The sequence below is a fragment of the Paroedura picta genome, chromosome 2 (genome assembly GCF_049243985.1).
Source record: "Paroedura picta isolate Pp20150507F chromosome 2, Ppicta_v3.0, whole genome shotgun sequence".
Lineage (NCBI taxonomy): Eukaryota > Metazoa > Chordata > Lepidosauria > Squamata > Gekkonidae > Paroedura > Paroedura picta.
In genome coordinates, this window is record NC_135370.1 from 9,965,510 (window position 1) to 9,990,364 (window position 24,855).

Here is a 24,855-nt window from a genome sequence, read left to right on the forward strand (position 1 = left end):
ATCCAGATTGCAGTCCTTCAATTTATCCATCAGAACATCATGGGGAACCTTATCAAAAGCTTTATTAAAATCCAAGTAAACGACATCAACCGAATTTCCACGATCCAGCAAACCTGTCACTTGGTCAAAAAAGGAAACCAGGTTGGTCTGACAGGACCTGTTGGAGACAAATCCATACTGACTTCCTTGGATCACCAAATTGTCCTCCAGATGTTAGCAGATCGCTCCCTTTAATATCTGCTCCATTATTTTCCCAACAACAGAGGTCAGACTCACTGGTCTGCAGTTTCCTGGGTCATCCTTCCTCCCTTTTTTGAAGATCGGAATAACGTTTGCTCTCTTCCAGTCCTCCGGGACATCTTCAGTCCTTAAGGAGTTCCCAAAGATGATGGACAAGGGTTATGCAAGTTCTCTGGAAAGTTCTTTGAGCACTCTCAGGTGCATTTCATCCGGCCCAGGGGATTTGAACTCATCCAGTGCAGCTAAATGCCTCTCAACAACCTCTCTGTCCATTTCAACCTGCCACCCAGACACTATCTCTTGGCTACTGCCATCTCTAGATGTGCCTAAACACTTTGACCTGCGGGAAAAAACAGATGTAAAATAGGCGCTGAGCCTTTCTGCTTTCTCTGCATCCTCCGTTAGAGTTTGTCCATCCACACCCAACAGTGGGCCTATGCCTCCTTTACTTTACGTTTGCTCCTCACATAACTGAAAAATATTTTCTTGTTACAGTGGGCTTCCCTGGCCAATCTTAGCTCACTCTCAGTTTTGGCCTTTCTGATGATTGATCTACAGTGCCTAGTAACCTGTAGGTACTCTTCTTTAGAGCTTATATTTATATACCGCCCTCCCCAGAGACTCAGGGCAGTTTACATAAAATGTATAAACAATACAAGTCTTGGAACCATCACCAAGAAAGACTCTGGGACTTCTTCAAGATATATGTGCCCAAGGCCAAAATGGAGCAAGGAGGGGCAAAAATCTTTCCAACCATCTTTCTGAGTCTTTCAGTGGATCCAAAGCAACTATTTTAGATCAGAGCCATTATGCCACTCATGAATGCTATATAACTGGTGCATAGCCCAGTCCTAGGAATGTGAAAGTAAGACCACTGATTTCAAGGTGTTTACTTCTATGTAAGTGTCCAAGATGTTCCAGTCGTGGGGTATATGGAGAAGACCCTTTCTTTGTGATCTGTTGCTACTCCTGATTGGATTGGCTGATTCTCCTGCATGGCATCTGGTGTCTTTTCTATTTACTGTTTGGGATATGCGACATAATATCCAAGGTCTTGATACTTAGCCAACTGTTGACAAGTCTGAGAGTGTGTCTTCAGGCAGTCCCATGTCAACACTCTTAGGAGTAGAGCTTAAAGAAACAATGATTCAGGGGAGATATGATAGAAGTTTACAAAATTATGCGTGGGATAGAGAAGGTGGAGAAAGAGGTACTTTTCTCCCTTTCTCACAGTGCAAGAATTGGTGGACACTCAATGCAATTGGCTTAGAACAGATCAAAAGAAGTCCTACTTCACTCAAAGGGTAGTAGACATGGGCCCATTCCACACAGGTTTAATGTAGCAGGAGTGTGGCAAATTGTAATCGCTACTAAAATGCAGTTATGCACAACGTCATACACAATCTGCCACACTCCTGAAACAGTCCCGCTAGAAGCGCTTCATTGTAGTGCTTCCAGGGTAATCCCAAAAAGTGGATTCACCCTCTGGAAAGCACTACACTCTTGCAACCAATCTGCAACACTAGCAAAAAAGTTCTGTGCGTTACCATTGTTGCAGTTTCAGCAAAGTCCCTCCTCCTGGCTTTCTCCTCAGATTTTCCGGCGAAGCGATCGCCATTTTTTTCTCTCGGAGCGAGCGGAGAGCAATGAACCGGCGAGCCTTCATTCACCCAGTGAGGCTTCTCCGGCTGCAGTCCCTCCACAGAGCTGCTTTAAGTTACCAAGCACAACACAGCCCGTTTGCAAGTTCCCTTTATTTATGTTAGGAGGAAGCAAGGAATCAAGGAATCAAGGCATATTCGTAGCAACGTGTGTTTTTCTTTTTTTAAAAAAAACATGTTCTTAAAGGCAAAGAGGCCTTTCGGGAGCATGGTAACAACTGCCCATTGGCTGCTCATTTGATTGACAGCCAGGGGCGGGCCAAAGCACGGCGATTTTTGCCGAGACCAGAAACCTGTGGGAAACGATTGAAACGCAACTGGATTCCACTACAAAGGCAGGTATGCGTTACGCTGAATTCCACTATTTTAAATTGCGTTTTTTCTTTACGTAATCAATTTGCCACATTGATCCTGGTGCGGAATGGGCCATGGAATTCACTGCCATAGGAAGTGGTGGTGGCTACAAGCATGGATGGCCTCCAGTGGGGACTGGATAAACACATGGAACATAGGTCCTTTGGTCACTACAAGCAACAAGGTAGAGATGGAACATTCTGTCTGGGTGGTGCTTGGGAGGAAACAGTGGGAGAATTTATGGAGTCCTGGCCCTGCTGGTAGACCTCCTGATGGCACGCCAGACAGAATGGTTCTGTTAAAACTGCCTCACAGGGAACCTTCCCTAGGCCTGGATGATGCAGACTCAAAGTGCCTGGAGTGCCACACTGTGGCGCATAGCATTAAAAACCCACCCTGCAGCAGCTGAAGTTACAAAAGGGCACAAATTACAAACAACTGTTCTTCCAAAAGACTGACCTGGGTACAGTGATCCATGCTCTGATCACATCCCAGTTAGATTACCAGTAGTTATCTAAATACATAAGCAGTCACTCCCAGCCGAAGGCCCCTCCTCTGCAATAAATGATTTTAATCTTGAACGTGCCCCTGGACTCTGGCTCTTTTCTGCCGCTGCAGACAGACTCACATGGCCACCCATCTGGACCTATCTGAAAAAGGGAGTGGGGACTCCCGAAAGCTCCTCCCCTGCCACAGATTGGGGGTGTTCCGCCCTATCCGGGCACCCCCAGGCAGAGTCCAGGAGCCAACACCCTCGGCCAACAAGCTAAATCCCAAACACGTTTCAAGCGTTAAATCAAAGTCCAGTTCGAGTTCTAGTTACCAGCCGAGCGAGTCCATGCCCAAGGGTGCAGCAGAAGCACAGTCATGTGGCTGTCGGTAGACGAGTCAGGTGTCCAGACAGTCATCAAGGAGGCATATGCACCACCCCGAAAGCCATAGTCTCTGTATGTTGTTGCACCTGGAGGAGCAGAGGTTGGGTTTCCCATTTTACCCAACCAGCTTCGATTAAGTACCCATCAGTCACCTCCACTTTCAGGGGGACTTCCTTCTTCCTGATGGGCACAGAGTTTTGCCTTTGAAATATTTTGTCCATGTAATATGGGATTGTCCCAGAGTCAACCAGCATGTGCACCTGCAGCCAGTGCCCCCCAGGGAGCAGCAAGGGCATCAGTCACGGGGTGGGCTCTTTGGTTCCTCCCAAGTGAGCAGACCCAATGATGCTTGGGGGAGCAGGCATTTCCCACCTCTGGTTTGGATGGCTTAGCTTTTTCTGGACATTGTCCTGCATAATTCCCCCCCCCCCTTCAATACAGGCATGAGTTGGGTAGGCACCAGCGAGCTTTTCACTGGGGTCCAGCCAAGACCAGGCACTCCTCAGCTGAATCGGCTCCCACAGGGGCAGCATCTTAGGAGCGAGGCCATGGGGTGGGGACTGATTCCCTCAGGAGTGAGTGCATGGCCGTGCCAGAGCAAGGCGGTGCTCAATTGTCTATGATGTACCATAGTTGCACCAACACTCGCAGGCCAACTCAGTCAGGACGTCGTCAGCGAGCCCTGCCACAAACTGGTCAACCAGGAGGGCTTGTTCCAGTCCAGGTCCTGAGCAAGAACTTGACAGTCTGCAGCATAGTCCCAGACAGACCTCGTCCCTTGGCTGCAGGCTTTGTTCTGGGCATCACCAAACACCTCCTCTAGCTTGGTGGCACATGTTGGGAAGCTCGAGAGTTCTGATGCATTGGCAATCAACAGGGGAGTTGTCCAGCCACATTTTGGGCTCAGCTTGTTCGATTGAGGGTAGTGGGTCCCTGGGGCACCCAGGCAGGGCAGCCCAGGAGCCAAAACAGGAGTCAGGGACCAGTAGACAGCTGGGCAGAGCTTTGCTGAAGCAAGGTCGAGGAGGGCACCAAGAGCAAGGCAACGGGTTGGATTGATGCTCAGATTGCACCATAAAGAAGCGTAGGAATTGCCCTCCTCAAATGCAACCCGCTACAAAGCCGCACCTGCGGCCTCAGGCATCATCCCCTGAAGTGCCTCCACCTGGGCACTCTGGTGGCGCGTTGTCAAATCCACCTGCTGGCACTGTCTTCTGTGCTCCAGCGATCTGTCCGGGTTGGACTGAGGTGACAATGCTGACGGGGCTGTTGCTGGAACAAAGGGCAGAGTGTCCGCCTAGCTGGGACCCAGCTGCTTGTCTCATCCAGGGCTTGGACCGCTCTGATCACACCCTGACTCCTTGCCACTCAGTCTTGCCTCCTCAGCCACATGCTCTGACAGCGGAGAATCGTACTGAATGAATGAATGAATGAATGAATGAATGAATGAATGAATGAATGAATGAATGAATGAATGAATGAATGAATCCTCAGGTGCTTACCAGATGTTCTGACCATAGAATTCCTGACCATTCCCAGAGCTATTTGGAAATAACAGTAGCTCTAGAAATTGCAAATACTATAGAGTTTCTGGTGATTGCAAGAGACCCTGTCATACTTGGCTAGTTCTAGGAATCATCAAGAACTCAACGGTCAGAACTTCCTGAAAGTACCTGAGTTTTTAATTTATCACTTATGATATTGCCCCCACCCCCCACGTACACATACACAATCCTCCCACCACTTGCTGGGCACTGCTTGGCCACCCTACTCAGAGCATGGCCAATCCATGCGCACCCAGCTTAAGATTCAGGCTGTGGGGAAGCAGGTCGGTCCATGCCCAGACAGTGGCAGAGGGAATCCAGAAAGCAGCTCACCATGGGAATCAAAGGCTCTGAAGCCTGCCCTGTTCTCACAAGGACCCGTGACTCCATGGCATCCCAGGCAAGGGACTCCGTTTGGGATCCCTGTTCCAAAGCCAGCTACGAAACTCTGCCAACCATCAACCTTGGACTGCACCCTCCATTGCCTCTGCAGTGGTGCTTTTGCACAATCATGGTTCTACTTCTGTTCCAAAGGGAACCATTTATGATCTCCTTATCATGACAACCATCCCTGCCTGCAGCCATTCCCTTCGGTGCATCAATGTACCTGTTTTACGGGACAGACAACAACGCAGAAGGTTGGTCCACCTCCTCTACAGGATTGTGGCACTTGCTGACACCCGGGCTCGTTCTGCACTTGTAAGATAATAAACTTTCAATGTGCTTTTGCAGCTGGATTTTCCTGTGCGGAACAGGAAAATCTACTTCTAAAGTGCATTGAAGGTGCATTAACCATTGTGTGCGGAATGGTCCCTGGATTGAAAGGTGGGAACTTTCAGCTTTCAAGGACTAGGCTGCAGCTCTTCCCCAGCCCTGCACCCCAGGCCTCCCAAATCCAAATTACAAAACTTCCTACGGTTTGTAAGAGGCAACTGGGAATTGTAGTCCATGGACATCAGGAGGACCACAGGTTGACTATCCCTGTTACAGAGGGTTTTAGGGGTAATTTTATTGGGGATTTTATGCACCTGTGTAACCTGCCACGAGCCATCTCGGGAGTAGTGGGCTAGAAATTTAAGAAAGAAAGAAAGAAAGAAAGAAAGAAAGAAAGAAAGAAAGAAAGAAAGAAAGAAAGAAAGAAAGAAAGAAAGAAAGAAAGAAAGAAAGAAAAGGTGTTGTGCCCACTCTTCAGAGCTGCCACATGCTCTGGGGAAACTGCTCTCTCTTGTCTGGAGTCCCGTTGTAATTTTCCAGCAGATCTCCAGGCTCCACCTGGAAGTTGGCAACCAGGATTCTCGTGGAGACACAGAGTGAGAACGTCGCTGGCCCCCATCAGGACGGCGTCTTGCTCCCAGCCGTGGTTCTCTGTCTCTCCCATCTCCCCACGTGCCCACGAATATCCCTCCTCGCCACACAGCCGACACAATACAGCCGACGCGCACCCTTCAACCGCCTCCATAAGGTTATCTTCCCTTAATGCCACCCGGCAACTAAATTCAAAGCGCCGAGATTCTAAGGAGCGAGTGATTAGCATCTTTTATCCTGTCCCACGCGTGAGACTTGCTGCCACAAAATGACAGTGTGAAGTTTTCAGGCAGGGACAGGAATTGTCTCCGGGCCAGACAATCAACCTTTGACGCGCTGCCATAATCACTTAACAGCGAGGCAGCGCCACTTGCGTCCTCGCAAAACGGAGTCCCCCGTGTTTTCGCGTTTATAAACAATAGAGGCGTCTTCCCTCCCTCGGTTTCGGGCTTCCAGGGTGGATTTTTGTTGCAGGGCTTTTGTGTGTGTGCGTGTGTGTGTTTAAAAACCTAGCCTGTGAAACTCCATCCACTCCACATATCTTCTTCTTTAATAATAAATGATACAAGGAAATAGAATAAATTCCCCTTAATGAGGAAATTTTCACCTGGCGCAGGGAACTGGGGGGATATATTAGCTGACTGGCAGAACTCCTCCTGCATGGCAACTGCCTGGGGACCCCCGTTGGCCCTCATTTCCACTTGACTGGCTTCCTGGCCCATGAGGAAGACTCCACCAGAGGGCTCTTGGAAAGCGCTTTCTCCGCAGTGCCGTTCTGAGCAACTGAAGGTCCCCACAAAGTTATTTGCAGCACAGAGCAAACAGAGGAGAAAAGCTACTGTGTTTATGGCTCACAGGCAAACAAGAACACAAGAGAAGCCATATTGGATCCGGCCAAGGAGCCCATCCAACGCTCTGTGTCCCATAGTGGTCAAAACCCAGGGGGCATCAGGAGGTCTACCAGTGGGGTCACAACTCCAGGAACCCCCCCCCCCATGGTTGGCCCCCCGGCACCAAGATTATGATCATCTATTGCCCCAGAAAGAGTGTCTACACCACTGATGAACCTCTACTCCAAATGTTTATCCAATCCACTCTTAAGAATATAAGAGAAGCCATTTTGGATAAGAGCCTCTGCTTGGCACACAGAAGGTCTCAGGTTCAATCCCAGCAAGAGGGGATGTGAAAGACCTTTCTCTGCCAGAAAAAGAATTGGTTTTATACCATGCTTTTCTCTACTAGGAAGAGTGTGAAAGTGGTTTAAAAACCCCTTCTCCTTCACGCTTCCCCTTCTGCCATGGAAACTTGCTGGGTGACCTTGAGTGGTCACACACACTTTCAGCCTCGCCTACCTCAGGATACAACAGGAGAGAGGAGAATGGCGCCAGCAGAGTTGTGTCCCTATTGGGTAGAAAGGCAGGGTATAAGGGGACTAAATAAGTAAACACATTTGGGGGGTCCTGAGCCCGAACAAGGCTTTGGCCCGACTTCTCAAATCACAACAGCACAAAACCCTGGCGGGGCCAGCCCAGAAAGCAGAGGCTCTGGGATGATAACTGGAGCCCACATTTCAGTTACGCGCCCTTCATCTGCACAGTCTCTCTCTCCCGCCCTTCCCCAGGCTGGTCTCAGCTGTTTACCCACAGGTGGAGTTTGTGTCACCTCTGCCACCACTGACTCACGTCCCTGAAACAAATTTGCCGGCTCAGCTGTTTTGCCCCTCTGAAGCCAGGGACTCCTTCTCACAAGAAGAAAACCCCACAATGGGGAAAACGTCCCTTTTGAGGCTTCTTTGAAGCCCCTGGAAGGGCAGGAGGGAGAGCGAGGGCTGCAGGCCCTCGATTAGGCCAGGGGCTGCATGTCCTCCTGGCATCTCCTACTGGTTTCGGGGGGGGGGGTACAAAGTGTGCATTTGATGCAGCAAGACGATTCAATTTGCTTTCCTCTTCTGCGGTCATTATCCACACACACACACACACACACACACACACACTTTATTAGCACACAGCATTAGAAAGGCATATTCTTCGCTCCAAGCGTAATGGTAAGATCTCAGAGCATTTTATCCTCTGGGACAGAGCTGGATCTTTTCATTGTTGGCTCGGTGAGAATTTAATGATTTTTGAGGCAGAAAGAAGGACACTAGCAGGGTTTGGCTAGCTCTGGTTCAGAACCTCGGCCAAGGTGCACCTTTCAATCTTATGCTACTTCTCCTCTGTGAGCAAAGAATTTGGCGGCTAATGCAAAGAGAGCAGCAAAGAGCTGGAGGGCTGTCCTCCTGCCCCTCGGAAAGAGAGGTTTCCCTTTTATTCTTCTGGCCAAAGCATTACTGCGAGAGTCCTGGAGATCAAGTCTGCAAAGCAAAGGGCTGAGAGGACCAGGAGGCACTTGGACCCAAGAAGGGAAAAGCATTAGGACAGGAATAGGAACAATGCAAATCGGGAGTCTCGCTCTGGTAAACTGCGCACGGCAGCAACCGTCTGGCCACCAAGCAACCCGGGTGATTTGTAGGACAGTTCAAGAGGGGCAGAGAGTAAATCGTCCCCAGTCACAAAGGCTATCACCGTGCCAGTGAAGAAAGAAAAATTCTCCCTCTCCTGCTCTTGTGTAAATTAAGGAGCAGGAAAGGTGGGACTGAGACTTCTGAGCCCTGCCTGTCTCTTTAAGGTGATAACCCGAGTGGAAGAGAGCACTTGGGACTGTGTATGGGAGACTCCCACAGCGCTTTCCCAGTAATGGGGGTCCTCTTTGCTTTCAAGGGAAACATAAACTGACAATTGGGGGGAGGATTAAGAAATGGCTCACTACTTGCTACTCCATCTTCGCCACTGTAATTTTCCCGGGTTACCTTTCTCCTGCCAACCATACTAGGAGGAATTTTTTACTGAGCAGGGCAAGTTTTTTGAGGAGCAGGAACCTGAGGCTGCATGTCCAGATCCTCGCCTGGTGCACTCCCCTCCCCCCTCCCCCAGGACATAAGGCCTTTCTGTCCCCCTCACCCCAAAAGGGTGTGTGAGCCCTGCTGCCAGTTCCCACCCAAGCTGGCAAAGAGGTGGCAGACGTGCAAGAAGTGAGCCAGGCCAGGCGTTGGAGACTCAGATGATGACAAGAGAGTTTGGGCGGCAGTAGAAGCCCCAGCAGCCAATTCCTCGTCCTCCCATGAAACCGGTGGTGAGACAGCAGCTCCTTGTAACACTCAGCAGCCATGCAGCTGCTGAGCTCGGCAGCGGCCTTGGCAGGTGATCATTCCCTGCTGCACTGGCTGCACTCATTGGTGCCTGCCTCATGCCCAGATGCGCACCGGAGCTACTAGGACACCACATCCTCCCCACCCAGCCCTGCCTTCTCCACTGCTGTGTCAGGATCAGTCCCTGCTCTCTGCCATGCTTGAGTTTCAGTGAACCTGAGAGACTCCATCTTGGTGTGCTGTGTCTTTGCTAAAACGTTCCCATGTAACCAGAATGCTTATGCCTGAAGTTTTCTTTTGATTCCCCCCCATCTTTGATCTTTGCATTTTCACACTGCATAGTCTCCCTGCTGTGAAACATTGTTACCGGTGTTCCTGTAAACATCTTATCGGCTAGCCTGGGGCACGGGCCTGACCAAGGCCGTGCTAACCTCAACACCTTGGCAGGAAGCCCGGGATGGCCCCCTCCCTTGGGAACGCTTGTGTTTCGGCGGGAGAATTGTATTGATAACTGCCTGCTTTTCCGATATTGACCAGTCTTGACTTCGAATGTTAGAGTATTCAGATCTACTTCCAATTAAAGCTTTCTTCCTATAGAAGTTTGTTTGTGAATTTTGTCTGCGCCTGACACACCAACTCCTACAGCAGGTTTTGTGAAACCCTCGGGTTTCTTGATAGCCCTGGAAGGGGTTCCCAATTTGGTAGGAATTAATTAATATATATTTTTAAATTTATTAAAAACGTTTATTGGGTGATATGACCATCTTTAAGGGCATTTGGGGAGGAGTTAGGGCGGGCCCTGTCCGGGATAAAAACTTGGGGGGCCCAATCAGGAGCCGCTTTGCAGCTCCTGATTGGGCCCCCTGAGTGTCCATCCAAGGCCAAGCGGCCAAGCTTGCCCAAGCCTCACTTGCCCTCCTAGTATGGTTGGCAGGAGAAAGGTAACCCGGGAAAATTACAGTGGCGAAGATGGAGTAGCAAGTAGTGAGCCATTTCTTAATCCTCCCCCCAATTGTCAGTTTATGCTGGTTTATTTTCCCTTTATTTTTCACACTGTTTTCGGCCGAAAATCGCGCCCATGAGGGGGGGGGTTCACTCGGGGGGAGCGTGGCAGCTCAAACACCACCTGCTAGCTGGATGGGTCTCTCCGTTGCAACGAATCAATGCATATTCGTTGCAATGGGTGTTTGTGTGTGTGTTTTTTTAACCTTCCTTAAAGGTAAAGGGGCTGTTTGGGAGCATGATAACGGCCGCCCATTGGCTGCTTGACAGCCAGGGGCGGGACACAGCTCAGCAATAGCGCTTCCTGGCTAGCGATTTTTGCCGAGACCGGAAGCCTGTGGGAAACGATAGAAACGCAACTGGATTCCACTACAAAGGCAGGTATGCATAACGACGAATTCCACTATTTAAAATGGCGATTTTTCGTTCCACAAACAATTTGCAACATTGATCCCGGTGCGGAATGGCCCCTAATTTAACCCATATCATTTTCATTTTAATATTCTATTATAGTTTAGGATTAGGCCCTGGGGAGCAAAAGGCCACCTGGGCAGTTGCTAAATCTGCTCACATGTATTGCTAGTTGCAAGAGCCCCAACTGAATACAGTTTACCAAGTGAAAGATTTGTAACTTTCCTTGAGCTAAAAGACCACTCAGGAGAAAGCATGGCTGATTTAGCCTTTAACCATTTAGTGTTTAACCATTTCACTACTGGGCTTGAAACTGACTTTAGAACAGGGGTGGGCAAACTGTGGCCCTCCAGATGTCCATGGACTACAATTCCCATGAGCCCCTGCCAGCATTCGCTTTAGAAAATGCTGAGAGCAGTCTTGCAACAATGCCGCATATTTATTCCACGCGCTGGTCACTCTTTAAATCCGGCGGTCCATTCAGCCGTTGATTGCTGCCTTGATGCACTGAAGCGTTTTGATATCATCAATGAAACGTACACCTTTTCATCCTCCACTAATAGATGGGCAATTCTAAAGTCATTTTGCAACCTCAGACAAAAGTGCCTAAATATTTGTCAAACACTAGATGTGAGGCACATGGAAAAGCCACCGAAGCTATTTTGGAAAGTTACATAACTACTATCAATGATGCCCGAAATGGGTCTTGGAGGCTGATCTGAGTCATAAAATGGCTGCCCTGGGCCTGTTTTCTCAAATGGCTACCAGGTGGTGGAGAGGCTGCAATTTCCTACACTTCCCTGGGGACTTAGGGAAGGGAGGAGATCCCATGCCCCAGTGGGGATGGAGGAAACAGGCTTCACCAGGGGAAAGAACTCAAGGGTATTTAGGCTCCAGCCCTTCTGGGAGAGGGGAGTCTCTCCTGAAACCTGCAGGGTGACGTTTGCAAGATGCCTTCTCCAGAGAAGGTCCTGATTGACCTAGGGCAGTGGTTCTCAACCTGGGGGTCGGGACCCCTTTGAGGGTCGAATGTCCCTCTCACAGGGGTAATGACAGGGCAAGCAGCTGGGGGGGGGGGCAACCACTGTTCCTGCTCCTCCTGCAGGCACCCATGCATGGTGGGACAAGAGGCAGAACTGAACTGAGAAACTCCAGGAAAACCCCAATTTATATACAATCATGAACAATGGATCTTCACACCATTGGTCAGTTTTGGTTTAATGTCTGTGAAAGAACACTGCCATAATTTTATGGTTGGGGGTCACCACAACATAAGGAACTGCATTAAAGGGTCACGGCAATAGGAAGGTTGAGATCCACTGCCCTAGGGTGAGGAAAGGGCCTTGCCTGGCCACAAGAGAAATTGGGGGAAGCCGGAGGAGTAGCCAGCAAGGAGCCTCACCTTCTGAAGTGCAGGAGGCTGATGGTGAGACCAGGTTGGAAGTGGCAAAGGGAGCCTCTCTCCCTCTTCAGTAACGGAGTGTAAGGACAGAGGAGTGCATCTTCTCACCCAACAGACATCCTGTGAGGTAGGTGTGGCTGAGAGAACTGTCACTGAACCAAGGTTAACCAGCTGGCTGCATGTAGAGGACTGGGTAATCAAACCGGGTTCTCCAGATTATAGGCCACCAAATCTTTTCCCTGAAAAGCCACCTCAGGAGATGGTAAATTACAGTACAGTAGTGGTGGAAGGGATTCTAAACCTCCTACCCGCCCACGGTTTCTCTTCCTCAAACTTCACCACCCCCGCAACTTGTTCCAAATATGTTTGCCTTACAGATGCTCTCTGCTGCGGTGCCAGAGGGAAAACAGTGTTAACTGTGTGTGTCATGTTGTGGATGCACGCTGGCAGGCAGACAGAGACGTGCATGGCTTGTTTCTTTGCAAATGTCCAACCTTTTAAGCTTTATTTCTGAACACTATCCGTACTTCTAACTGTGCGCTCACATTGCTTTTAGCGAGTGTCGGTGATGGATGACATCTGGATTCCTAGAGGTCGCTCTGTAGTACAGGACGGCAAATTATAATTTTGCCCCACAGAAGCATTATAGCCTAGTTCCCAATAAAGCTGCAGAACTCTAAAATGCCAAGGCACACAGAGCACAGGAGCTGCATTTCAGGTCTAGGGGGACAACTGCATCCTGCTCGTGTGTTTCACACAAAATAAGAAAGACAGGCAGATACCATTATTGGGCGTAAAGTGAAAACTTGATTTTTTTTTCTTTTGAGAGAAAGTATAATCAACTTTCTGTCGCACCCTATCAAAATTTCGTAGGCCAAAAGAAGCCAGATAAAATTGCTGGGGGGGGGGGGATGCTCCAGTGGCAGGATCAGGCCCAGGACACCAGCTAGAGGGGAAGGGTATCAACTCTGGCTCAGGAAATCCCTGGAGAGTTGGGAGTGGAGCTTAGAACAGGGAAGGATCTCACAGGGTTTAATGTGATAGAGTTGATCCTATAAGTTATTCATGTTCTCCAGCAGGGGATCTATACGGCATTGCCTGTAGATCAATTACAATTCCAGGACATGTCCAGCTGCCCTCCCCCCATACACACACCTGTAGACTGGCAACTCTACCAGTTCACTGCCCCGTTACCTGAACAAATATGGATTGGTTATAGAATCCTAGAGTTGGAAGGGGCCATACAGGCCATTTAGTCCAATCCCCTGCTCAACGCAGGATAAGCCTTAAAAGCATCCAGGAGAAGTAGCTGTCCATTGGCTGCTTGAAACCCTATTGAAAACTATTTTTAGGGTACAGTATTCTAACCAGTTCCCTATTCTCCTAACCATCCAAAAATCCTATATGCTGTCCACTAGTTTCCCCATTAGAACATCATGGGGTACCTTGTCAAAAGTTTTACTGAAATTCAGGTAAACAACATCAGCTAAGTTGAATAAGCCCGTCACACAGACAAAGAAAGAAACCAGTGGCTTATCTGCACTGGGCTTTTAAAGCTCCTTGGGCTGGGTTTTAAAAAAAGCCATCTGCACCTGTTGCCGATTTCCATTCTGATGCTGGTTTTTTTCCCTCCCATCTGCACAGCTGGAGATTGACTCTGCAGTCATATGGCTTATTATTCCCAGCATACCATAGAGTGTATTCTCAACTTCAATGAGGGCAGTTTGTTCCAGGTGTAGATCACCAATGCCGCCAGCAGGGGCATTGTGCCAAGGTCTATGCTGATTGCTTGTTTCCTGGCAGCAGCAGGCCCTTTCACTTCCGGTGCTGCCTAAAATCTTTCTGAGCTAAGCTGTTTCTCCTAATGTACAAATCCTCTTTAAAAGTAATCTGAGAAGCACTCGGACAAGAAACAGTTAAAGATCAGCCCACATGTGCTTCACAGGGAGGGGGGGGGAGGAGAAACTGGTTGCTCTCTCTTTCCAAGCTTGGCAATTTGTTTCTTAAAGTGAGGGGGAGACAAAAAGTTAGCGAAAACACCAGGCAACCTGGCATAGAGACTTTGAATGCAGGATGTCTATGGTGGTTTATCAGTAAAGACTTTTGAAAAGTGTTTCTCTCCACCCCACCACCCCTTGCAATCATTATTTAAAGAAAGTGTTAAGCATCCCCTTAACTTTAAAACAAGAAGCACTGAGGTGCTCCTGCTTGAAACCAATCAACAGACACCAATTAACATCTAGGAGCGAAGGAGAGACTTGGCAATCCAGGTTTTCTTATTAGCATACAGATTTAAATGCTGCGATTAGAAAGACCATAGGTGCAGAGGGCAGGAACAGATGCGAACAAAATGAGGATTAAAGAGATACTTCAAAGTGAACTTAAACTCTGAGTGCAGACAGGACCCAGGCTGTTTTGGCAGGACCTGCTGGAGACAAATCTGTGCTGACTTCCCCAGATCAACAAATTGTCTTTCAGATGTTTGCAGATCCCCCCCCCTTTAAAATCAGCTCCACTGTCTTCCCTGCGCCAGAGGTCAGACTCACTGGCTTGTGGTTTCCCGGGTCATTTCTCCTCCCTTTTTTGAAGATGGGGATAACCTTCGCTCTCCTCCAGTCTTCTGGCACCTCTCCAGTCCTCCAAGAGGTCCTAAAGATGATGGACAATGGTTCCACAAGCTCTCCAGAAAGTTCTTTGAGCACTCTCAGTTGCACACTATCCATCCCAGAGGATTTGAACTCATCCCATGCAACCCCTCTGTCCATGTCAGCCTGCCACCCAGACACTATAATTGCATACTATGCCCTGCATGGTACCATTTCTTCAAACTGCAATTTATTTAAAAGAGTTTAATCACACTGCAGTCTCTTTATTTGCCTAACCGATTTAGCCGAATAGAGCATCTGTTTTTTTTCAATATGTTCCAGAGGCACAATTCACAGCCTGGCTTCTGGGCACTTCTATAACACAACCAATTTATAATCATCGTAAGAAGGACCTTGCTGTTTGCAGGAGTGCATAGCAAGCAGCGAGGAAGTTGCCAGTGTGCATCTGGTCACATTAAAACATCGCTCAGAGATCTAAAGTCAAAGGGGTTTATTTTCCAGCTGAAAAGAGTCCTGCAGCACAGCAAAACCAGCACAGGGGAGCAGAAGCGGACTGGAGACTGGGAAGAACGATGGGGCTCGTGCAAAGTTGCCAAGACCCATTTCCTTCACTCCACCAGCTTCCCTTTGGGCAGCATCGCAGGAGTGCCCCTTGATGCAGCGTATGGGACGATGCCCTGAGCGGAAGTCAAAGCCTATGTTCTTATCCTCTTCATTTATGCACTAACGTAAAAAGTCAAGAAGGGCCTGGAATTCTATATTTGCAGGTTGTGTTGTTTTAGAGGGGGGGGGTTGCTTTTACTTGTTTGACTTCCTGACATTTACTCCCATTTTGGCACAAATTATTTTGGAATGTCTAGAAAAAGGGAAGCTATCAAGGCTCGAGTGGTGACCTAACGGTGAGCAGTGGACTAACTATGATTTAAAGTGGAAGTGAAGAGAGGGCCGAGATTCCACTCCAGCAGAGAAAACCATCCCTGAAGAACTTAGGATTTGCCAGGTTAACATCTAAGCAGGCGATATTATTATGCACAAACAGAAAGAAATTTCCAAGCTGGCGATGGCAAAAAGCTTTATTCAGAACGAGTTCCTAGGTATAAAACCTCGTTTTCACATTTTACTTCCTCAGTAAACGTATTTCTGAATTGGACTATTAGTATCAAAGGTCCAAATTATATGACTTAAAATATAAAATATAAGGTATATAAAATATAAGAATTAGGTAGTGGGTTGAAGACTTTGTTTGTATCCCTGAAAAAAAAAACAATTCAGAAATAAGTTTACTGAGGAAGTAAAATATGAAAACAAAGTTTTATACCTAGGAACTCGTTCTGAATAAAGCTTTTTGCCATCGCCAGCTTGGAAATTTCTTTCTGTTTATTCATCTTCGGCTGATGCGTCGCCCCTGCTAATATTATTATGCACAGCTGATTAAAATTTATTCCTTCTCTTAATCTGAAATCACCACCTTCCCAGCAGGAGGTCAAGGATTCCTACACTAGTTAGATTAGTCAGCCTAAGAGCTGTACTGCAGGAAGACTGGAGTTGTTAGAAATTGTATTTTTTTCTAGTCTAAGATGTAGAAGAAGAAGAAGATAGATTCAAGTGGGTGGGTAGCCATGTTGGTCTGAAGCAGCAGAACAAATTTAGAGTCCAGTCAGGCACCTTTAAGACCAACCAAGTTTTATTCAAGGTATGAGCTTTTGTGTGCTCCAGTGTATCAGACGTATCTGAGGGAGTGTGTGTGCACACAAAAGCTCATACCGTGAATAAAACTTTGTTGGTCTTAAAGGTGCCTGACTGGATTCTAAATCTGTTAAGAAGAAAAAGAGTTGGTTTTTATCCTCTACTTTTCACTGCCCGAAGGAGTCTCAAAGCGGCTTACAATCACCTTCCTGTCCAGAAAGAAGGGAAAACAACTAATGTCTCCTTGTATTCCTTTTGAAGAAAACACCCATCACTATAAGCCTTCATAGAACTGGAAGAGACCCCCCCCAGGGTCATCTAGTCCCACACCTTGCTCAATGCAGGAAATTCACAACTACCTGCCCACCCACAGTGACCACCATTCTATGTCCGGATGAGCCCCACCCAAAAAAACCAGAATCCCTGGTTAGTCTGGTCTGGAATAAATTTGCCTTCTGTTCCCAGAGTGGGAACCAGCATTTCCCATGCAAGAAAAGGCCACAAGAGCCAAGCTCAGACACAACCCCTTCTGCCCACTCACAATCTTCCTAAGTTCATAAAATCGGGCCTTTCTTTCTGATGATTGTCTAGCCTTTGCTTAAAAACTTCCAAAGAAGGAGAACCCGTCACCTCCTGAGGAAGTCTGTTCCAGTGAGGAACCGCTCTAAATGTCAGGAACTTCTTCCGGATGTTTAGCCCAAAATTCTTTTGAATTAATTTCATCCCATTCGTTCTGGTCCGACCCTCTGGGGCAACAGAAATCAACTCTGCTCCATTTTCTATATGACAGCCCCTCAAGTATTTGAAGATGGCTATCATATCACCTCTTAGTCACCTTCTCTCCAGGCTAAACAGACCGACCTCCCTTAACCTTTCCTCTTGGTCTCCAAACCCCTCACCATCTTTGTTGCCTTCCTCTAGACTCAATCCAGTTGTCTACATCTTTCTTCAATTGTGGTACCCAAAACTGAACACAGTACTCTGAGGTCTAACTAGAGAAGAGTAAGGTAGTACCATCACCGCTTTAGTTTTCATATGCTAGCATACAACGAGGAACCAGATGAGCATTATAACTGCAAATGAGCACATAGAATCATAGAATCATAGAGTTGGAAAAGACCTCCTGGGTCATCTAGTCCAACCCCCTGCACTATGCAGGACACTCACATCCCTATCGCTCACCCACTGTAACCTGCCACCCCCTTGAAGCTTCAAAGAATCAGCCTCTCTGCCAGATGGCTCTCAAGCCTCTGTTTATAAATTTCCAAACCTGGAGAACCCACCACCTCCCAAGGAAGCCTGTTCCACTGAGAAACCGCTCTAACTGTCAGGAACTTCTTCCAGATATTTAAATGGAATTCCTTTTGAATTAATTTCCTTTTGAATTAATTTCATCCCATTGGTTCTGGTCTGTCCCTCTGGCCTGCGGTATTTGTGCCTAATGTCTATAACAGGGTCACAGTCAACAGCAGATGCCACCTCTTGCAGCACAAGGAAAGCTGTTGTGTACATCCTCCCAGAATCATTTGAATATCTGAGAGCGCAGAATCGGAAGCAGAGTTACACCTTTCTACACCCGTTGAAGCCAGTGGGTTTGTGAGGGTTTTGAGCTGCGTTCAGGATCAGCCTGCCGGCCGACCAAGTCATATCTTGAGTGTATCCAAAGAAAACAGCGAGGAAAACCGGTTTGTTTCGGCATCCTGTGGCTACCAAAGACATGCATTCATTTGCTTCGGAATGGAACCCTAAAACATAACAAGGAATTTCGAGGGGAATTATCGTCTCTATCCCAAACTGTAAGCAATCAATTGCAACCCTTCTTCTCTTCTCCCATTTATCCTCGTTCTTAGCTCACATTCCAGCTGACTTTCTGGCTGAGCTGAGCACTGCTCAATTAAAAATTTACAGATTGTCAAAGGGAGCAGAACAAAGATAAGATGAAAGGCTGCTTCCTAACCGTCAGCAGAGCCTTCCCCCCAGTTCTTTTTCCACAGCTGGGCCTAAGGTGAGCTTCGAGCACCCTCCCGTGGCCGAGGAGAGCGCACAGAAAGCCACTGGAGCAAACCGTGAAGACAATAACTTACAGGGGAGGCTCTGCCGGCCTCGTAAAACGACAAAGAGAATGCGCGTGTCAGCAAAGCTGGGCGCCTGGCAAAACAGCCTTGATCTTCAATTTACTGCCATCCATTGTGCTTTATTTAATGCCGTCACATTACAGAGTGAAGCCAATTTATATTCCAGCGCTCCGAGAATCATCGCTTTTGGAAGAGAGGAGGGTCACATTGCGATGTATGGGCAGTGGAGTCAGCAAATTGGCGAGATATTTTTTTTTTCATGCTGGGATTCTGGGTTTGAAAAAATAGTTTGTAGCTAGAGGAACTCCAGGTTTTGCAAGCCAAACAACAAGCCTCAAAGGCTATTAATGATGCCGGTTGCTGCGAAGCCAAAACTACTCTGTATAGGGCAGGACACGGTGGGACGTTTTTGATAAGGAAAGGGGTGGGCGAGTTGTTTCCAACCATTCCCCTGTCTTGCTCTGGACCCACAATTCACTTTTTGTCCTGTTCCTCAGAGCATGGCTGGGCCAAGGATTTCTGATACCCTATGAAAATGACTTTCCCTCCAATGGAGAAGGGGAGAAGAGATGGGTTTAGTATCCTGCTTTCCTCTAACCAAAGGAGTCTCAAAACAGCTTGCTTTCCCTTTCCCTTTCCCTTTCCCTTTCCCTTTCCCTTTCCCTTTCCCTTTCCCTTTCCCTTTCCCTTTCCCTTCCCTTTCCCTTTCCCTTTCCCTTTCCCTTTCCCTTCCCCTTCCCCTTCCCCTTCCCCTTCCCCCTTCCCCCTTCCCCTTCCCCATATCAAGCTCCTTGTGAGGTAGGTGGAGTTGAGAGCTCTGGGAGATCTGTGACTGAGCCAAGTTGGGGTGCCAGGTGCCCCGTGGTAACCAGCGGGGGGTTGGAGAGTAGGGTTGCCAAATCCAGCTTGGGAAACATCTGGAGATTTGGGGATGGAGCCTGGGAGGGACAGGGACCTCAGTGGGGCCCAAGGCCACAGAGCCCCTCCCCCCTTCAAAGCAGCCATTTTCTCCAGGGAAACTGACCTCTGTAAGCTGGAGATGAGCTGTAATTCCAGGGGATCCTCACAGTCTTCATGTAGAGGAGAGGAGAATCTCACCTGGCTCTTCAGATGAAAGTCTGCCACTCTTAGGCATGACACTACACAGGTTATCTGAGCACCAGGGCTGCTTTGGGTACCCCTCCACCTACAGCCCCTCAGCAATTGCCCAGGCCACCCTGCCCTGCTTTAGGCCCCCTTCTCCCACCCCCACCACCAATGGGGTGGGAAGAATGTTCTGTTCCCTGATCCGTCTAGAAAAGGGAGCCACATGAGACACTGAGCAACAAGCCAAAGAAGCCTTTGGGGAAGAGTCAAAGACAACGTTTGGGCCCCCTGACGAAGACGCTCGGGAAACCTGTCCTGTTCTGAATGAGCTCCTTCCCCCCCCCCCTCCACACCCCCAGCAGCAACGGCTCTTCTTTGTCCCCCTGACAGAAAGCCCTTCTGTCCACATGGCTGCCAACAGGTAGGGCTCAGAGATCTCCTGGGATTAGGATCTCCAGGTGACAGAGGTCCTTTCCCAGGAGAAAATGGCATCATTCCCAACTGAGCTCCTTCCTAAGCTTCCCCACCTCCAGGTATTTCCCACCCCAGAGGTGGCAGCCCTGCATCAGCAGGACTCAAGGCTGAGCTTTTTCAGAAAATGGTTTACATCGTTTGCCTCCATTTTTCTCCTCACAACAACTCCGTAGAGCAGGGGTAGTCAAACTGCGGCCCTCCAGATGTCCATGGACTACAATTCCCAGGTGCCCCCTGCCAGCGAATGCTGGCAGGGGCTCCTGGGAATTGTAGTCCATGGACATCTGGAGGGCCGCAGTTTGACTACCCCTACCGTAGAGTAACGTAGACGAATAGTGTGCGTGGTCTGAGATTACCCAACCAGCTTCCATGGCAGAGCAGGGAATCGAGCCGGGGTTGTTTCTAGTTCATCACTCTGGCCATGACACAAAGGGTGGGACTGCGGGGTTCATTGGACCAACCGATGGCAGATGGAGCAGGGAGGGAAGAATCCGGAAAGAAACGCAGCATGCCTACATCACCTGGAAGTGGTGCAGGCCCATCAAGGGTGACACTCTGGTTTGTGGGCAAAGCATCTATGGTATGTAAGCTAAACATGAGCAGGCAGTGTGATGCAGCGGTAAAAAAGGCAAATGCCATTTTGGGCTGTATCAACAGAGGCATCACATCAAAATCACAAGATGTCATAGTCCCATTGTATACGGCACTGGTCAGACCACACCTGGAGTACTGTGTGCAGTTCTGGAGGCCTCACTTCAAGAAGGACGTAGATAAAATTGAAAGGGCACAGAGGAGAGCGACGAGGATGATCTGGGGGCCAAGGGACCAAGCCCTATGAAGTTAGGTTGAGGGACTTGGGAATGTTCAGCCTGGAGAAAAGGAGGTTGAGAGGGGACATGATAGCCCTCTTTAAGTATTTGAAAGGTTGTCACTTGGAGGAGGGCAGGATGCTGTTCCCATTGGCTGCAGAGGAGAGGACACGCAGTAATGGGTTTAAACTACAAGTACAATGATATAGGCTAGATATCAGGGGGGAAATTTCACAGTCAGAGTAGTTCAGCAGTGGAATAGGCTGCCTCAGGAGGTGGTGAGCTCCCCTTCACTGGCAGTCTTCAAGCAAAGGTTGGATACACACTTTTCATGGATGCTTTAAGGATGCTTTGGGCTGATCCAGCATTGAGCAGGGGGTTGGACTAGATGGCCTGTATGGGCCCTTCCAACTCTATGATTCTGTGATTCTATGATTCTATGGTAGAATTAGATTCTTACCATAGAGTTTTGTCAAAAACCAGCGCATCCCCCCCCCCCACTCTGAGGTTAGCAGCTGACCAGTGGTAGAGAGGAGTGCCTGAAACCAGAGGGAAACTGCTCGGACCACGATATTTGGCAGTCCGGCCAAAGAGTCAGAGCTACTCTCAGTGGCTTCAACCAGAAAATCTACGGCTGCCACTTGAGGGTCTGGTTATCTCTGGAAAAACAGTTCTTCTCCAGTACCATCAGTGCATTAACCAGCACCCAACTGCCTAAAATAGATAAAGGTAAAGGTAAAGGTATCCCCTGTGCAAGCACTGGGTCATGTCTGACCCTTGGGGTGACGCCCTCCAGCGTTTTCATGGCAGACTCAATACGGGGTGGTTTGCCAGTGCCTTCCCCAGTCATTACCGTTTACCCCCCAGCAAGCTGGGTACTCATTTTACCGACCTCGAAAGGATGGAAGGCTGAGTCAACCTTGAGCCGGCTGCTGGGATCGAACTCCCAGCCTCATGGGCAAAGCTTTCAGACGGCTGCCTTACCACTCTGCGCCACAAGAGGCTCTTGCCTAAAATAGATAAATTAAGTGAAATATATATAAACTAGTAGTAAAGCCCGCTGAAACAAAAATTCAGCAGGCACTAGGGGCCTGGGGAGTGTTTTTCCTCCCCCCCCCCAAATCTTTAAAAACGCTCCCCAGGCCCCAGGGAAGGCGCTGGGTGGCTCAGGGAGCCGGCCAGTGGCCTCCCCGGGGTCTGGGGAGCCGTTGTCGGGTAGAGGGTGGGGGCCAGCGAGCGTACCTTCGCTCTCGGCGGCCAGCAGAGTAATGGCCACCGTGGAGCGAAGGTAAGCTCTGGTGAGCGGTGGGGTGGGGCAGCTTCGCGCCTCCCAATTGGTTGTAGTCCTGGCAAACAGCCAATCAGCAGCCGCGCTGTGCATATTATTTTAGATTGTGAACTTCATGTGAGTCTTCGCAGAAAACCTCTGGATCCTCTACACTCCAGTTTCTGCTTAATGATCTTTCTGCAGAGACCACATTGCATGTAGCTGAATTTTTAATGGCTGTTTATCAAGCTAGAATTAAGATGTTTTAATCAGTTGATTTTACTGTATTTTAGTATATAATATTAGCTTATTTTACTCTATTATAATTTTACCCTGCTTGGCTATATTTGCCTCTTATTGTCATGCCAATAAAGGTTTATATATACTAAGGACCCTCATCCTTTAGCCCTTCCACAAACAGGTTTCCAAAAACATATTTCATCAGTGTGCAGTCAAAATAAATTATTTTGTTTTGGTTCTCTTGTTGATATTCTCAGAAAACACCTCTGTACTGGACAAGCTGGAAAAGTTTCCATGAAATTAGAATGCTCTGGATACACATACTACCTTGCAGAACTAGAATCATAGAATCATAGAATCACTAGAAATATAGCCCATTGCAGTCCGAAATGCAATGGGCGCTAGCAGCCCCCAGGAGTGAGAGTGGGTATGGGGGGGGAGTACCTGAAGTCCTTGCTGGAGTCCTGGTCTTTTGGCGGCGGCGGGGAGCGGCTGGTGAGCGGCTGCAGTCCTCGCTGGAGTCGGCCGGCCCGGCAGAAGCCGGGAGAACGTCGGAGGTGGGCGGGAGGGGCTTCTGGCGGGGCCGGGCCGGGGCCGGGGCGGCAGCGAAGGAGCGCCTGGGCCGGCCCCGGCAGAAGCGTCTGCCGTTGGTTCCGTTGGTTCCCTCGGGCGGCGGCCTGATGTGGTAAGAGGCGCAAAGCGCCTCTCACTGCATCAGGCCAAGAGCAACTGCGTCAGGCCAAGAGCATCAGGCCAAGAGCAACTGCCTATATCGTTGTACTTGTAGTTTAAACCCATTACTGTGTGTCCTCTCCTCTGCAGCCAATGGGAACAGCATCCTGCCCTCCTCCAAGTGACAACCTTTCAAATACTTAAAGATGGCTCTCTCAGGGCTCTCTCAGCCTCATCTCCCTCACAGGGTGTCTGTTGTGGGGAGAGGAAAGGGAAGATGACTGTAAGCCGCTTTGAGACTCTTTTGAGTAGAGAAAAGCGGCATATAAGAACCAACTCTTCTTCTTCTTCTTCTTCTTCTTCTTCTTCTTCTTCTTCTTCTTCTTCTTCTTCTTCTTCTTCTTCTTGGGAGATGAGCTGTAGTTCTGGGGGATCCCCAGGTCCCACCTAGCAGCTGGCCTCCTTGCTCCAAGGGCCCAGGCCTTGCTCCCATTTCTGGGGAGGAATCCCCTCCTTCATCCAGGACACGAAGCCAAAGCTCTGCCTTTTAAGCGTTTTGTCCCCCTCAACATCTTCATGCGCCTCTCCTTCCTCCCACCGCCCAGGAGGCGCGTCTCTCGCGAGGGTTGCAGCCACAGATGTCTCCTCGGTGCAAGCAGTCATTACTTCCATCAACTCAGCCCTCTAAATTGACATATCCTGACGGCAAGGAGGGCTGAAGGAGGTGTTTTGACAAGAGGCACAACATGACTGAGCCGGGCTTTGCCTTAATAGGAATAAATTGTTCCTTCTTTAAGTGTCAGGCCCATGTTTCAGCAGCTTCTGACCAGAGCCGCTACCGCTGCCTGAGATATATTTTAACAAGCAGAGAAAACGGGACTTATTTTTTCCCCCTCTGACACTGATTTGAATAATTTGCTTCTCATGTCAGCTCTTCTTAGGCTGAAGGATCAGGGTTAAGACAACAAGGGCTTGTATAATGGTTAAAAAGAATGTCAGCTCCTGTTTTCTGTGATGTTCTCCCCCCCACCCCAACTCCAGTTCCTACTTCTTCATTACGAGAACTTGTCTAAAGCTGATACCATGTCCAGCTATGACTTGATCCCTTGTTCAATTGTCCATTTAATCTTTATAGTATCAGGTATAGAAGAAGAAGAAGAAGAAGAAGAAGAAGAAGAAGAAGAAGAAGAAGAAGAAGAAGAAGAAGAAGAAGAAGAAGAAGAAGAAGAGTTGGTTCTTATATGCTGCTTTTCTCTATCCGAAGGAGTCTCAAAGCGGCTTACACTCACCTTCCCTTTCCTCTCCCCACAAGAGACCCCCTGTGAGGGAGGTGAGGCTGAGAGAGCCCTGATATATATTAACAAACATGTAGCAACGAATCCTCGAAAATTTATTGGCACAGACGGACCGGGTTTCCAATGATTTCTATGAAAAAAGATTTTAAGACAAAAACATGTACCCCGCCCACAGTACACGCCCACAGATTACCTGCCTATATTTACCGAGACGCACATGTGGTCGACCTCACTCTCTCTTCTCCTTGTCTCGTGGCCCCCCCACAGCTTAACGTAGACAATGTGCATATAGACCATGTGACACCATTGATCATCGCATGTGTCATCTTGCACAACATCTGCGAGGACAAGGGACATCACATCCCCTTCCCCGTGGCTGAGCCAGAACCTGTGGGCCTTGAGGATGCGGCACCCATCCCTCAATCCAGAAAAAAAGGATTTATGCGGAGGGGTGCAAGGTTCGGGACGCTATAGCCAGTTACCTTTACCGAAATAGGGGAAGGTTTTGTCTTGGCTCTTTTGCTTATGTTTAATCTGTTTTCAATACATTTTGATGTTCTTGGGGCAACCTCGTCTTCAGCTTCTTGCTTTTTAATGTCTACCAAAGTTGCCGTCTAACAACCGGCGAGTCTCTGGTTCCAAAGGTATTTTAAAGACTTCACTG

At 48.6% G+C, this 24,855-nt stretch overlaps 1 protein-coding gene across 1 annotated transcript in view; it reads right to left on the minus strand.

The window, feature by feature from the left end:
• Positions 1 to 24,855, minus strand: part of CPS1 (carbamoyl-phosphate synthase 1) — a 199,818-nt gene that overhangs the window by 54,468 nt on the left and 120,495 nt on the right. Inside the window, 3 exon segments of the mRNA XM_077324194.1 lie at positions 4,447 to 4,472; positions 5,947 to 6,186; positions 6,587 to 6,762. Coding sequence (XP_077180309.1) covers positions 4,447 to 4,472; positions 5,947 to 6,186; positions 6,587 to 6,762 — 442 coding nt within the window.